At 42.3% G+C, this 16,230-nt stretch overlaps 1 protein-coding gene and 1 long non-coding RNA gene across 2 annotated transcripts in view; one reads left to right on the forward strand and one right to left on the reverse strand.

Annotated features, from left to right (window-relative positions):
- Positions 1-919: 919 nt before the first annotated feature.
- LOC134297459 (uncharacterized) lies at positions 920-9,221 on the reverse strand. Its single transcript, XR_010004213.1, has 2 exons — positions 9,089-9,221; positions 920-7,259 (listed from the first exon to the last, which is right to left on the reverse strand). It is a non-coding gene; the product is annotated as an uncharacterized LOC134297459 (long non-coding RNA).
- opn3 (opsin 3) overlaps positions 9,198-16,230 on the forward strand; it is a 52,627-nt gene continuing 45,594 nt past the window's right edge. The window contains exon 1 of the mRNA XM_008123887.3: positions 9,198-9,709. Coding sequence (XP_008122094.1) covers positions 9,322-9,709 — 388 coding nt within the window. The 5' untranslated portion in view covers positions 9,198-9,321. The remainder of the gene's footprint in view (positions 9,710-16,230) is intronic.

The following is a 16,230-nucleotide window of genomic DNA, read 5'->3' on the forward strand; positions in this document are numbered from 1 at the left end:
GGATGCCAGGTAGCTTCATAAATAGAGTATGATACAATGACAGATTACTTCTACAACATTAGTATCCAAACTCACTCTTCTGTTCTGCATGCATGATTACAAATGTAACCAGAGAAACTCATTCCAACAGTTTTAAAAGGCAGGATCAACCAGAAGTGAAAATGAAACATATCACCCTACTGTGCTTGAAGCCTTTTGTCGAAGTGAAAGGAAATACAGTATATTCATTCCAGAATATTGGAATGGGTCATTATTAGACTATTTTTGTGCCCTGTGGATGTTACTGTAGTATGAATACTAACTGAAACTAAAAGTGCAGCTGTCTGTGTCAGGATGCAAAACAACAACATAAAGAAAATGAAATTGAATAAATCCATATTGATACAAGTGTGGTTTCAAACTTTGTCCCTCCAGGTGCTTTGGACTTCAACTCCCACAATACCTACTGGCTGTTAGGAATTGTGGGCATTGAAGTCCAAAACATCTGTCTTTAGCCTTTGCTGACAAAGAGTTCTGGTATCTCTCCCAACTATAACTCCTTGATTCCATGGCAGTTAAAATGGTATTAAACTGCATTAATTTTGTAGTGTAGATGCACTAGTAAATGGGTCATGGAAATAAGTAGTTAAAAGTAAAGTAAACACTTAATTCAGAATTATGGTGTCTGTGTTTAGCCAAAATGTGAGACATTTACACTTCTAAACTAATGTAGTGAGTGGGAATAAGGGAGCAAATACTCAGACATTGCTATGTAACAAGTAAAATAGTGAATCCTATTCAAACAGTAATTTTTCAGAGTTTGCCTACATGCATAACCACATAGATTCAAAAGACGTAAAGAGCAGAAGGTTCAACCGGACCTAATAACATTATTAGTACTGGTTAATTACAAATAATTGTTGATTAAATCACATATCCATTATTTATTTATTTATTTATTTATTTATTTATTTATTTATTTATTTACAGCATTTATATTCTGCCCTTCTCACCCCGAAGGGGACTCAGGGCGGATCACATTGCACACATAAAGGCAAACATTAAATGCCATAACATATAACAGATACAGAGACAAGATGCATGCACGGGCTGGCCTCGAACTCATGACCTCTTGGTCAGAGTGATTTGTTGCGCTGGCTTGCTTTCCAGCCTGCACCACAGCCCGCCACTATCCTCTATATTCACACATTCAATCATTCACGGCTTGAAAATAATTTTTAAAATTCAAAAGGCAAACCTTGATTTTGTCATTTTCATAAGGGATATGATTTTATTACACTCTTGTATACAATGGGCCCAAAAGGCTAAGTTTGCGTATATAGAATCAGAGTTGGAAGAAACCACATGGGCCATTTAGCCCAACCCCTTGCCAGGAAAAGCATATTCAAAGTATCCCTGACAGATGGCCATCCAGCCTCTGTCTAAAAGCCTCCAGAGAAAGAGCCTTCACCACAGTCTGAGGCAGAGAGTTCCACTGCTGAACAGCTTTACAATCATATGTTGTGGTCTTGAAGAATTAGGTGGAGGAAGCATGAAATAAAATTTTCTGTGTAACTGTGAACGTGTTTTAGAAGCTAGATCTCAACACTACAATCTTTCCCCCCCCCCCTTTTTTTTAAAAAGAGATTTGTGGCTAATGTACTAAGGGAAAATTTGATTAAAAGCTAGCATTGGTATTCTAAATCATGAGCTCTGCCCCATGAGAAATTAAGCAGCATGCACCTCTGATTTGAACTAGTCATTGAACAAGTGCGAGGTTCAGAATATTTTACAAGCATCACAGCTGATCCATCCTAACAAATGTTTGGAGACTACTTTACAGTTTCTGAATTAGAGGTTTTGCTTGTGTGCTTGTTGCCCACCTGAAATTGTCAAGGCCTAGAATCCTCTGTTCGGGATTTCTGTGACAAATGAACTCAAAGTTCATTAAAATAACAGTCTTGTGAACTAATCCAGCTGCCTGCTGAGAATGAAGAGCATTTGCTTATTTTGCTAATTGGGGAGTAGAATAGCTTCCCAGGAAACAGATATTTTGTCAGTGTAATGCTATATAATGATATGAGCAGTACAGCACTGGCACCGAATGTGGACCTTAAGGCTTTTTTGGCAGGACTTGACCTGTGCTCCCCAAACCATTCCTTTCTCTGAAAAATAAAAAGAGGACAAATTGCATTTCTTACAAGACTCCAGGAATAGTCGTTCCCTTATTAAACAGATTACAGGTCTTTGTGCACTGTTTAACCCTGTAATGAAGAAGTATCTGCTTTTTGAAACCAGATCTTCCGCTACATTTTTTCCTTTTTGGATGTCCATGCAGCCTGCAGAGTCCCATATGCACAAAACCATTCCTCAGACCCACCACAATTGCCAACTTGCTATTCACACTTGTCTCTGTATAACTTGATTTAGTAGGACTTGTCACGGAGTGGCATTGCACTTCCAGTTTTGTTATGCTAATTGAATACTTTTTTTAAAAAATCCTGTAAGATGAATCTTAAAACATTTTTAAAGTAAAGATACATATTCTTTACTTACGTTGTTGTTGTTGTTGTTGTTGTTGTTGTTGTTGTTGTTGTTGTTGTTAACTCATCCAAATTATGGTAACCCTATGATTGACAGATCACCAAGTCTTCCTGTCACTCACAGCCCTACCCAGATCTTTCATTCTTAGTACCATGGTTTCCTAGTTTGAGGAAATCTTCCTTCCACTTCCTAAGTGTTGTTGCCTTTTTAATGAATCATGTCTTCTGATGATATAACCAAAATATGACTGTCTAAGCTTAGTCATCTTGCTTCTAGGGAGCGTTTAGGCTTGTACTGTTTTCAGATCTGTTTATTTGTCTTTCGGGGAATTTAGGGTATTTACAGAGCTCTCCACCAGCAATGCATTTAAATTGAATAGATTCTCTTCCTATCAGTTTTCCTTACTGTACAGCTTTCAATACTATACATAGAAATTGGCATAGACAATTCTGGCTTTGGTGTTCAATGATAAATTTGAAAATTTTGTCTAGTTCTTTCACAGCTGCACTTCCATTTTTAGTCATCTTGATTTGTTTTACTGCAATTTCCATTCTGATTTATGACAGAGTCAAAGTATGGTCATTTTAAAGTCCTTACAGTTAACTTTAAATGTATGTAAATCATCTGCAATAATTCTTTTTGTTTAATGTTCGCCTGTAAACTTGCCTTTGCACATTTTCTTCCCTGGTTTTTTTCAATTATCATTCCAAGTCTTTGCTATTTTCTGCTAGTAATAGGGTGTCATCTGCACCATTTAAATTATTAATGTTCCACCAATTTTATGCCTCCTTCTTCTAAATCTAATCCAGCTATATGTATATTTTGTTCAGTGTACAAGTTAAATAGGCAGTGTAATAAAGTGCAGCCTTGTTGTATCTCCTTGCCAACTGGGAACGGTTTTGTTTCTCCTTATTCAGTACTGATGAAGGCCTCTTGTCCTGAATACAACTTTCATTTGTAATAGCCCTGTGAATGAGATCTGCAAAAACCATGGTCAGGGCTGCTAATTTATTATCTTTCAGTCTTCCCGGGGAACAGATTAAATCCCAGAAGACTTGGGGCAAGCAAATGCTTTGCCCATCTTCAAAATGTGAGGTACAGAGAACTTGAGCAGCTACGGACTCCTCTGCTAGGTATCAATACCAGGAAAGTTCTAAAGCAGAGAAATTGTGACTTGCCTAGGGTCACCCAGTGAGTTTTTCTGGCCAAGTGGCAATTCAAACCCTGTTCTTCAGTATTAGAGTCCAAAGCAAAAACCAGTACATCACACTGGCTCTGGTGTAGGAATAGGAAACTTTTAAACATTTAGGCCATGCTGCAGAGCACTTTCATTGCTCCCATCCACAGCTGGTGATGCCAGAGTTTGATGGGAGCTCTGAAAGAGCTATCCAAGGTGCTGAATCCTATCCTCAAATAAGTTCACTTTGTGTCAGATCAGGGTTTAATGTAAGGTCCAAAGAGGCTATCAAAGGTGCTAAACTACAGCTCAAAACAAGTTTAGCACTTTGGATTGTTTTGTTTTTTTTAAATGTCTGGACTAACAGAGAAGGTGGAATCTCCACCCATTTAATGAAATCTGCAAAAGTCAATAATGTGGATAATCAAATGTACACATGAAGATCAACTGATGATGGATGGCTCCTTATTTTAGTATGGTTCACATGTTGCAAAAGCAAACTTCCCCTAAGGCAATATGCATTTTATTCCCTGCAGCCCCTATGTGCATATATGCACACACAGTCCTTCAAGTCACCTTTCATCCTATGGCAACCTCATGCTTTTCTTCAAGTAAAGAAAGCTTGAAGGTGGCTTTGCCAGTTCCTCCCTCTGAAGGATAGGCTAGAGCACCATTTATTCTTTGGCAGTCTCCCATTCAAGTAACAAACAGGGATGATCCAGGTTATATTCCATGACAAATGAGATCTGGTGCTTTTGAGATATTTAGGCTGATTACTGTTTACCTTCAATTCATTTATGACTTCCGGAGACCTATTAATCTACCAAGGACAATATTTGTTCAGTGGGGGTCTGTCTTTGCCTCCCTCTCAGAGAGTATAACTTATCTAAAGGTTTCCATGGCAAGCAAGGATGGGTTTCCATGGCTGAGCAAGGATTCAAACCTAGACTCCTGACTCACAGTCAAACCATAACACCCCACTGACTCTCTGCATGTAGGCTAAAGCCTTGAAAACATTGCTTCTAGAAACCCTTGAAACTCAGTGGTCTTCAATGATACATCTACACCAGGCATCCTCAAACTGCAGCCCTCTAGCTGTTTGGTCCTCCAATTCCCAGAATTCCTGACCATTGAACAAACTGGCAAGGGCTTCTGGGAGTTGGAGGTCCAAACAGCTGGAGGACTGCAGTTTGCGGATGCCTAACGTACACTGTGGAGTGAATGCAATTTGACATCACTTGAACTGCCATGGTTCCATGCTATGAAATCTTGGGAGCTGTAGTTTGGAGAGGCACTAGCACTCATGGGCAGAAAAGGCTAAAGGCTAAAACTACCAATGCCATGATTCTACATGAGGATTAAAGTGACATCAAATCACATGAATTTTATCATGTAGATGCACCTTCCAAGAAAGTCAACTCTGCCTTCACCAAATCAAAAGGAAGTTGACCAAAAAGGCTAAGGAGTCACCATTCCCAAATGACCTGACAGGGTGGGGGCAACTCTAAGACTGCTGCAACACAGAGCTGCATAGACTCTGCTATTTTCATCAGAAGTGCAGAGGTGTCCACATGATGTTCACTCCTGTCTCCTCTTTGTAAGAGCCTGTGAAAACTCAGAGATCTTCCGGCAAGAGGCTTCTCTGTATTTTTGGAACACAGATATCTATAACTGAGATACACAAAATATTATGTTATTGTTATTTTTGAAACATCAAATATGTTATCATATGACAGGTTTATTACTTATATACACCATATAAAGGTACAACTTGTCTCTATTGTGAATAAATGCCAGTATCCATATAAATTGCAAATGGGAGACATCAATCTCCTCATGTTTGGAAAAATTACATACCAAACCTCATTCAGATATGAAGAAACTACTTCTCCAAAGTGAAGCTTTCTGGATTTTTAAATTTCAAACTCTGTTTCCTCGGGGTCTTAATGACAAACTTCATTTCACTTGTTACTTGTAACATGTATTTAAAGTCTACTAGGATTATGAGCAATTGCTTGCAATAGAATATTCTGTAGCAGAGCCAGTGATTGCCTTCTGAAATGTAAGTCATATGAACATTACTTTGATCATTTTGTATTAGTTATGTATTGATTTAATGTTAATATAGTGCAATAATAGGGGTGCTGTGGCATATCTATTTTATGTATGTTATTGTTCTTTTTATACATGTAAATGTAGTGCCAGAGACTTAACTCCTACTGGAATACTAAGTTACATCTAAATTAACAGAGAAGAACCAATTACCTGAAGAAGGTGTTCCCACTACAAACACCAAAACAAGGAATACTACCTGGGATACCTTGTAGTAACCTTGATCACCATGTAGAACTCTTCTCTGACACTACCATAACCCCATGTGCAACAAATGGTCCTCCAAGATACCTATGAGTGGCTTCTCTGTCCCATCACCCTCTCAGACTCATGGGGGGTGGGATCAAGGGAAATGGCTTTTGGTGGCTTCTCCCAGTTCCTGGAACTCCCTCCCAAGAGAGACCAGGATGACCCAGTCCCTGCTTGCCTTTCCCAGGCAGATGAAAATGTACCTCTGTCACCAGGCATTTAGTGAAGACTGAGGGGCAGGCTGCTGTGGTTGTTGTTTGTGGGTTGTGGGGGGTGGGATTGTACAGTCTTAATTATTATTTTAAATATATTTCATTGAGTTTATGCTTCATGGAAAAGTGGATTTTTAAAAATTGCTTATTTCCATATTGACACGCAAGTTGCTGTTAGGTGCCTTGAGTCCTTATATCATCCTCATCCTCAGCAACATGGAGTGGATGAAGGATTGGGGGAAATCCAACTCCAAATAGGGAAGGAAGTCATCCAGGAATACCTGACCACCCTAAAACAAATTCAAGTCCTCAGGGACAGATCAACTATATCCAAGAGTATTGAAGGAACTAGAGGAAGTCATTTCAGAACCACTGGCAATCATCTTTGAGAGTTCTTGGAGAACGGGAGAGGTCCCAGCAGATTGGAGGAGGGCAAATGTGGTCCCTATCTTCAAGAAGGGAAAAAGGACGACCCAAATGTTTACCGTCCATTCAGCTCACATTGATACCAGGCAAGATTCTGGAAAAGATCATTAAGGAAGTGGTCTGCAAACACAGAAACGAATGCAGTCATTGCTAATAGTCCACATGGATTTATCAAAAACAAGTAATGCCAAACGAATCTGATCTCTTTTTTCGATAGAGTTACAAGCTGGGTCGATGCAGGGAATGCCGTGGATGTAGTGTACCTGGATTTCAGTAAGGCCTTCGGCAAGGTCCCCCACGACCTTCAGGCGAACAAGGAAGTCAAATGTGGGCTAGGCAAAACTACGGTTAGGTGGATCTGTAATTGGCTAAGCGAATGAACCCAAAGGGTACTCACCAATGTGTCGTCTTCATCTTGGAAAGAAGTGACGAGTGGAGTGCCGCAGGGTTCCGTCCTGGGCCCGGTTCTGTTCAACATCTTTATTGACTTAGATGAAGGGTTAGAAGGCACGATCATCAAGTTTGCAGATGACACCAAATTGGGAGGGATAGCCAACACTCTAGAAGACAGGAGCAGAATTCAAAACTATCTTAATAGATTAGAGGGATGGGTCAAAACTAACAAAATGAAGTTCAACAGGGACAAATGCAAGATACTTCACTTCGGCAGAAAAAATGAAATGCAAAGATACAGAATGGGGGACGCCTGGCTCAACAGCAGTATGTGTGGAAAAGATCTTGGAGTTCTCAAGGACAACAAGTTAAACATGAGCCTACAATGTGATGTGATGGCTAAAAAAAGCCAATGGGATTTTGGCCTGCATAAATAGGAGTATAGTGTCTAGATCCAGGGAAGTCATGATACCTCTATTCAGCCTTGGTCAGACCACACCTGGAATACTGTGTCCAATTCTGGGCACCACAGTTGAAGGGAGATGTTGACAAGCTGGAACGTGTTCAGAGGAGGGCGACTAAAATGATCAAGGGTCTGGAGAACAAGCCCTATGAGGAGTGGCTTAAAGAACTGGGTATGTTTAGCCTGCAGAAGAGAAGGCTGAGAGGAGACATGATAGTCATGTACAAATATGTGAGGGGAAGTCATAGGGAGGGGGGGAGCAAGCTTGTTTTCTACTGCCCAGGAGACCAGAATGCGGAACAATGGCTTCAAACTACAGGAAAGGAGATTCCACCTGAACATTAGGAAGAATACTATGAGAGATAGCTGTTCAGCAGTGTAACTCTCTGCCTGGAGTGTGATAGAGGCTCCTTCTTTTGAGACTTTTAAACAGAGGCTGGATGGCTTTGAATGCAGTTTTCCTGCTTCTTGGCAGGAGTTTGGACTGGATGGCCACGAGGTCTCTTTCAACTCTATGATTCTATGAAAGGCAGGTTAGAAATAAAGCAGTGGTGGCCCCTCAGCTATGGAACACCCTCCCCATTGATATTCCATCAGCTCCTTCCCTTCTAGCCTTCAGAAAGAATGTTAAAACATGGTTATGGGACCAAGCTTTTGGAGAATAACTGCAGTGCAATAAATGGACAAAGAAGTGCAATGACAATTTGGAATAGCCCTGGACTACAATTTTGGATTATGTGGTTTTAATAATTGATGTAACTGTCTTTGTTTTCATTCTCTTTTTTTTTTTTGTAGATGTTCTACAAATTGTATGCTTGTAAGGCATTGTATTGTTGTATTGTGGCTGGGCTGTAGCCCAGCTGGAAATCACCAGCGGTAATAAGATCTACCAATTGAAAAGTGACCAGTTCAAATCTCGGTCAGGGTGAGCGCTCGACCTCAAGCCCAGCTACCTGAGCAGTTCGAAAACAGTTTATAAGCCATAACTAGAGAAATTATGTACTGCAAATTGCAAGGGAGGTATTTTACAACACCATAAAGAACAAGACCAGAAATGCGTTGACCAAGAGGAAGGTGGAAGGAGGAAGTCCGGATGGCTCTTCGCCATAGAGAATGAAGCAACAGCACCACCTGTGACTGAACTTGAGCGCAAACTCAACCTCGAAGGCACCAAAAAACTGGACTTCAAGACTACATACCTCCTTCTGTCTGTCTTATTCTGTTCTGTCCTGTTTTCAAACCACATTGAATGTGTGGTGTGTATATGCACTGTGATCTGCTCTGAGTCCCCTTGGCTCCAACCCCGGCTATGCAGGAAAACACAGTCAAAGCATGGGCAATTACAGGCATGGGCAAAGTTCGGCCACCAGGTGTTTTGGACTTCAGCTCTCACAAATCCTAACAGGCTACCGGCTGTTAGGAATTGTGAGAGTTGAAGTCCAAAACACCTGGCGGGCCGAACTTTGCCTATGCCTGTAATCTAGCAGCGTGTCCACGTCCTTCTTGGATGCTGGTGCCCGGAGCTGGACCCACTGTTGTTCCAGGTGACTTGCTTGTGGCTGAGCTCAACTCCCGCCATTGCCGCCCACCCAGAGCGCTCCGGCCTCGAAGGCTGGGGCGAGAGGCGTCCCCTCGGCTTGGCCCCTCCCCTGCTCGCCTTCGCCTCCCGAAGCGCAGTCGGTCTTACTCCCGGGCAGGCAGGGTTGGCTGCACGCAGCCCAGGCGCCTCGGCAGTCGGCATGTGAAGCGCGTCCTTGGCCGACGGGATGTTCTCCGCCAACGGGACCCGGAGCGGCGCCGGCAGCGACCTGGAGCCGGGCCCGGGGCAGCAGCAGCAGCAGCGGGAGGCGTCGGAGGAGGAGGAGAGGGGAGCGGGGCTCTCGCCCTTCAGCGCCGGGACCTACGAGCTGCTGGCCCTGCTGGTGGCCGCCATCGGCCTGCTGGGCTTGTGCAACAACCTGCTGGTGCTGGTGCTCTACGCCAAGTTCAAGCGGCTCCGGACGCCGACGCACCTCTTCCTGGTCAACATCAGCCTCAGCGACCTGCTGGTCTCCCTCTTCGGGGTCAGCTTCACCTTCGGCTCCTGCCTCCGGCACCGCTGGGTCTGGGACGCCGCCGGGTGCGTCTGGGACGGCTTCAGCAACAGCCTTTTCGGTAACGAAAGGGAAAGGAATACCCAAAAGAGAGGGGGGGAAGAGTGCCTCTGTGCATGTGCAGAGGCCAGGTGTGTGAGTCTCTGAGAAATGATGGGGAGAGGCTCCTGCACCGGCATTCATTTGTAGGACTGTTCTACACTGTTGAATTGTCGGGTGGGGAGAGTCTGACGTCTAGGCGCGCTTGGCGCTTCGCTCTTCGTTGTAGAATTAATGCAGTTTGATGCCACCTGAAGGCTCAAGGCTTTTCAAAGCCGCAGCTCCCAGGATCCCATAGCACCCAGCCAAGTGGTGTCAAGCTGCATTTAATTCTACAGATCGAGATGTGCCCTGGGTTTCCCAATCAAATCCTTTTAAGTAGGAGTTGCCCTGGTTTGGGGACAACACCAGGCTCTTGAATACAGGTGGTCCTCCATATCCAGTCATTCTGTATCAGGATTCATCCATCCAAGGCTTGATAAAAATTAATCCTGAAATATCAAATCTTGATCCCACCAGGTTGCTGTGAGTTTTCCAGGCTGTCTGGCTATGTTCCATAGATGACGTTTCACCTGCATCTGTGGCAGGCATCCTCAGAGGTATCCTTGTGCTGGCAGGACTGCTGACTTGAAGGTTGGGTTGCTGACCTGAAGGTTGCCGGTTCAAATCCAACCCAGGGAGAGTATGGATGAGCTTCCTCTGTCAGCTTCAGCTCCATGCAGGGACATGAGAGAAACCTGCCACAAGGATGGTAAAAACATCAAACATCCGGGTGTCCCCTGGGCAACATCCTTGCAGATGGCCAATTCTCTCACACCAAAAGCGACTTGCAGTTTTTCAAATCACTCCTGACATGGAAAAAAAATTCTCAGAGATGATGAGGTATATTGGAAACTAGTTAAGTGGGGTTGATATATCTGTGGAATGTCCATGGTGGGAGAAAGAACTCTAGTCTGTTTGAGGCAGGTGTGAATGTTTATATTGTCCACCTTGATTAGCAATTAATAGCCTTTCAGCTTCAAGGTCTGGATGCGCACTGCAGCCAGAGAAGTCAGCCATAGTAGAGCACTTGATGAACCAACCTGGACACAGCATTTGAGAACACAGAAATGCTGGACCTGTCTAACCACCACTGTGTCAGGCTACAGAGAAGCCATTGAAATCCACAAGCATGTGGACAATTTCAACAGAAAGGAGGAAATCACGAAAATAAACAAAATCTGGCTACCAGTATTTTAAAAACCCTAAAATCAGGACAATAAATAAAGAACACCACTCAGAAAACAGAGGAATTTCAAACATGAATCAATCAGGGCCAGCTAACAGCTCTCAACAAAGGAGTCCCCCAGGCAGTAAGCAGCCAGACCTTGAAGCTGAAAGGCTATTTAGTGCTAATCAGGGTGGCCAGTTGAAACATTAACACCTGTCTCAAACAGACAAGAGGTTTTTCTCCCACCCTGAACATTTCAAAGATATAAAAAACCTCACTTGCCTAGTTTCCAACATACCTCAATACCTCTGAGGATGCCTGCCATAGATGTGGGCGAAAAATCAGGAGAGAATGCTTCTGGAACATGGCTGTACAGCCTGGAAAACTCACAGCAACCCAACCCATTGTTTGCACAATTGATCCTTTTGAGTTCCAACTGCCTTTCTATGTTTATGCCTTTCTCTTTGGGATCTTGTATTTACACTCCTGTCTTTATGTGCCCTGTATCACCCTGGGCTTCCTGTCATTCTGCCTGCCATCTTCTCCTGGGCAGGTGTGCTCCTTCCTCCATCCTCTTGTGCTGGCCTCACACTTATCACTTTGCTGCAGAAGGTGGTGGGAAAGTATATTAGTTCCGTGAAGCAATTACTGTATCACCAGCAGGAGAGGTTTGAGCAGAACCAGCGGAGCAAATTATTGTGTTTTGCCCCGTTGTTAATCCTGCTGTCTTCATTTGTTCTTTAAAAGAGGCGGAACTGACAGTGTTCTATTGGCAGCAAAGATTAGCAGAACTCATCTCCATATTCATGCTTTTGTCAAAACATCATTATATTTTATACCAGTGCTTCACACCTGTTTTCTACTTCCTTGGCATCCCCTATACTCTTCACTCTCAATGTGGCAAACCTTTCAATTACAAGAGTATCCTAATTATTGCACAAGATTTGTAGTTTGCCAGGATTGCATTAGCCCTTCATTTAGCTCATAACAAGCAAACTTTATCAATCAGACTCCATCCAAAGATTACAGTTTCTATCATCTTTAAACAATGTGAGGGATTAACTGAGGAAATTGTGATTCAGCACTTATAAAAAGCACAGTGTTGTTGTGGGGTGGCTAGAATACACACACACACACACACACACACACATAAAGAAGAAATCTATTTTATTTATTGAACCTAGTCTCATTCCATTCTTTTCCTCATCACCTCTGTCTTTACCACCAGCTCTTATTATATACTAGCTTGGGTACCCAGCGTTGCCTGGGTTATTTAAAAAAATCATTTTTTATTTTACAAAATGCCTAAGGTTGTGGGTGAACTACAACTCACATCATGCCGGGTTAACCCCCTGAAACTCCATCAGTAGCTAAAGTTTGTCATGTTGGGTAAGTTTGCTTTAGATGCATCATTGGTGGGGTTCAGTGCACTCTCTGGCTGCAGGATGAACTATAACTATAACCTCCCAAATCAAGGTCCCCCAAAGCCCTCCAGTATTTTTTGTTGGTCATGAGGGTTCTATGTGCCAAATTAGGTCCAGATCCATCTTTGGTGGGGCTCTGAGTGCTCTTTGATTGCAGGTGAACTTTAAATCCCGATACCTACAACTCCCAAATGTCAAGAGTAATTCCCCCCAAAACCCACTAGTATTCAAATTTGGGCATATCAGGTAAACGTGCCAAGTTTGGTCCAGATCCCTTGTTCTTTGGTTCACAGTGCTCTCTGGATGTGAGCTACAACTCCTATAAATCAAGGTCAATTGCCCCCAAACCTCTCGAGTATTTTTCGTTGGTCATGGTTCTGTGTGCCAAATGTGGTCCAGGTCCATTGTTGGTGGGGGTCACAGTGCTCTGTCTTGATGCAAGGTGAACTACAACTTCCATCATGTTAAGTCTGTCCCCCAAATCTTTCCAGGATGTTCAGTTGCTAATGAATTCTGCTCTGTTTGCTGTGCACCATAGAAAAGAGTAGGAAAGGGTTATGGGAGAGGCAGTGGGTGGGATCATGCAAATTCCACACAAACTGGGAGACTAAGAAACACTGAGATGTCTGTAGTGGAGGAAAAACAGAAAATCTAGGATGAAATTGTCCCCTTATGGAAGCATTCATTTGGGTAGTGGGTAATCTTGTGTTTATGGAGGACATTGGCAGGGCTCTTGTATATGTTCACAGTGCTCACTATAACCTGCAATGTTAGGGAGGGTCATTAGTGTCTCCTGCATAATGAGAAGTATAACTATTTGTGGAAGTGGGAGCCTGTCTGTAAGTGTACACTCCAACCACATACATGCATACATATTTTGACTTTTATATGTGTATAGATTAAACTACACATTTACTATGTATAAATCACCCCCCCCCTCCCAATTCCTTTGTAATTAACCTTTCTTCCCCTCATACCATACTATCCATATCTAAGACCTCTGGAGTTATTATTCCCATTTTTAGCAGGTTTAAGCATGGCATGATGGTTTCAGTACTGGACTTCCAGTTCTGGAGGCCAGAGTTCAAATTCCTGCTCAGCCAAGAAACTCACTGGGTGACCTTGGGCAGGTTACAATCTCTGAACGTCAGAAGAAGGGAATGAATGGCACACCTCCTCTGAGCAAAACTTGCCGAGAAACCCTTGTGATAGGTTTACCATAGGTTGGAAACAACTTGAAAGCACACAACAGCAGAAATGGCATTTACTTCCATTCATTTCTCCCAACTCTTGTGTTTGCCTCCCTTTGTCTGTGGAATATTTTAGACTGGAAGTTCCCTGGGAGCAGGGGTTTGTGTTAAACTCTGAAAGGTGCCTAATACATTGCTTCTGCTTTGTGAACTATCCTCTCTATTTGTGATGTTCAAGTTATAATTACTGTTATCCATCTAAGAAACCTCACCACTTGCACAAAAGAAGGCTATATCCAGAGGCTCAGAGAAAACCTCAAGTTTGCAAATGTACCAAAATTTTAAGGGGAAAAATAAAGGGGAGGAGACCTAAAGGCAACTTGGTGCTTAGTGAACAAGACTGGAGGAAGCAGGGAAAAAGAACTAGAAAACTGGTTGAGACTGGTGTATCTGAGAGAAGGTACATCTGACTGGCTGAAAGATGAAAAATAAGAGTTCCTCACTGTAACAACTTCTTGCACATTGTGGTGCACCTGCTACTAATAATTCACTAACAGTACAATGCAACCCCAGTATTCACTGGAACAGTATCAATAGCTTTATTTACCCACATTTGCCAATAGGTCATCTTTAGACATTTTCTAGGTCCTCCAGCACAACTCTATGGTATTATTGAGCCAAGGGTAAAGGTAAAGGCTTTCTCTTGACATTCAGTCTAGTTGTGTTCGACTCTGGGCGTTGATGCTCATCTCCATTTCTAAGTCGAAGAGCTGGCATTGTCCATAGACACCTTCAAGGTCATGTGTTCGGTATGACTGCACGGAGCACCATTACCTTCCCGCCAGCGCTGTGCCTATCCATCTACACACATTTGCATGTTTTCAACCTGCTACGTTGGCAGAAGCTGGAGCTAACAATGGGAGCTCACTCCGCTCCTCGGATTCAAACCACAGACCTTTCAGTCAGCAAGTTCAGCAGCTCAGCGGCTTAACCCACTGCACCACTGAGGACCCCATTGAGCCAAAGGTTCATAATTTTAATATGGTTTACTATTATCTGCAGTTTTATCTGCCCACTCGAAATCTGAAAACATATACTTTGCAGATACAGAGGTTATACTGTATTCTATTGTAAACATAATTCCATCTGTTGTCTCATTGCTTTCACATTCCTTTAAGGTTATTGGATAACCTTCTACCTCCTTTTGGATGTATCTCCTATTTCTCCATCTGTTTCCTTTCCTATACCACAAACCATGCATTCCAAATTTTTGTACACAATATCTCTCATCCTAAGTGGATTTTTCAAAATAAATCACTGAGTAATGATCTACCAGATGTGAAAAATCTTAAGCAAATCAAACTTACACACTTTTGTTTAATACTTAATTCGATGATATTTTCACAGACCTTTCAATTTGCCAACAACATAACCAACTGTATAGGTAAAACTTATCACAAACAGCTTGATAAATTGGGCTTTTGTTTTTAAAAACCATGCTGTTGACTTCATCTTCTTCATTCTTGTTTGCACAAATATCATAAAAGCACTATTAAATAGGTATATATATATATGTATATATACACCATATATATATATATATATATATATATATATATATATATATATATAGCCTCAGTTTATTTTTAAAGTAAGCAATACACCCGTTGAATTATGTTGGGATGGCGGGGGAGAGATAAGACAGTCATTTTCTGATTGTCTTGAGTGAAATTTTCTTTTTCTACTTTTCTTAGAGTTTTGCTTGCTGTCTGTAGGTTTTCCCTGTAGAAATATTGAAGGCACCTATGCATCTAACTGATTTCTGGCAACAGGCTACTAGTGTCCATGTAGGTTGAGAAATTTAGGAATTGTATTCCAAAAAAAGTAATGTTTTCAATCTCTTCACAATACGACCTCTCTGAAAAGCAACTGTACCCCCACCCTTACTAGCATCTCTGTTTTTGTACACTCGGAGGAGTTCTTTTTATAAAGGCATAAGCTCTATATTTTTTTTTCTTTCATTTTTTTTTCGTGTCAGGAGCAACCGGAGTTGCTTCTGGAGTGAGAGAATTGGCCGTCTGCAAGGACGTTGGCCAGGGGACGCCCGGATGTTTTTTTTTTAATGTTTTTACCATCCTTGTGGGAGGCTTCTCTCATGTCCCCGCATGGAGCTGGAGCTGATAGAGGGAGCTCATCCACACTCTCCCCAGGTGGGATTTGAACCTGGCAGCTTTCAGGTCAGCAACCCAACCTTCAAGTCACTTAGTCCACTACGCCATCTGGGGGCTCCTTTTTCTTTCATGACAAGCCATAAGCTTATTTTTTCCCCCAAGGTGTGCTCTGGGATTGCTGCACAAAGTAGAATGTAGTTTTTGCATTTTCTCACATGAAACCACTGTTGGCTGATTCACATTTGGATGTGTCTTACCTGTTATCTCTGCTTACACTCAAAGGAGTTGAAGCCCAATATGATGAATTTGTTGATTTTATAAATGGGGAGGAATGTCCAGATAGAGTATGACACCTGTATCCATAGATGATATGTTCCTGGACATCACCTGGATATGTAAAATTTTGGTCAATAGCAAATCCTATTGAAATGAAGACTTCTGGCCCAGAATTCCATAGAGTTGCACTGGAGAATCCAGAAACTGTAGATACTGGTCCTGTATCTTTAGAGGCTTTAGAGGCATATGTCACCTTGGGCTTTTGTTCTTCT

This window comes from Anolis carolinensis, chromosome 1 (genome assembly GCF_035594765.1).
Source record: "Anolis carolinensis isolate JA03-04 chromosome 1, rAnoCar3.1.pri, whole genome shotgun sequence".
Classification (NCBI taxonomy): Eukaryota; Metazoa; Chordata; class Lepidosauria; order Squamata; family Dactyloidae; genus Anolis; species Anolis carolinensis.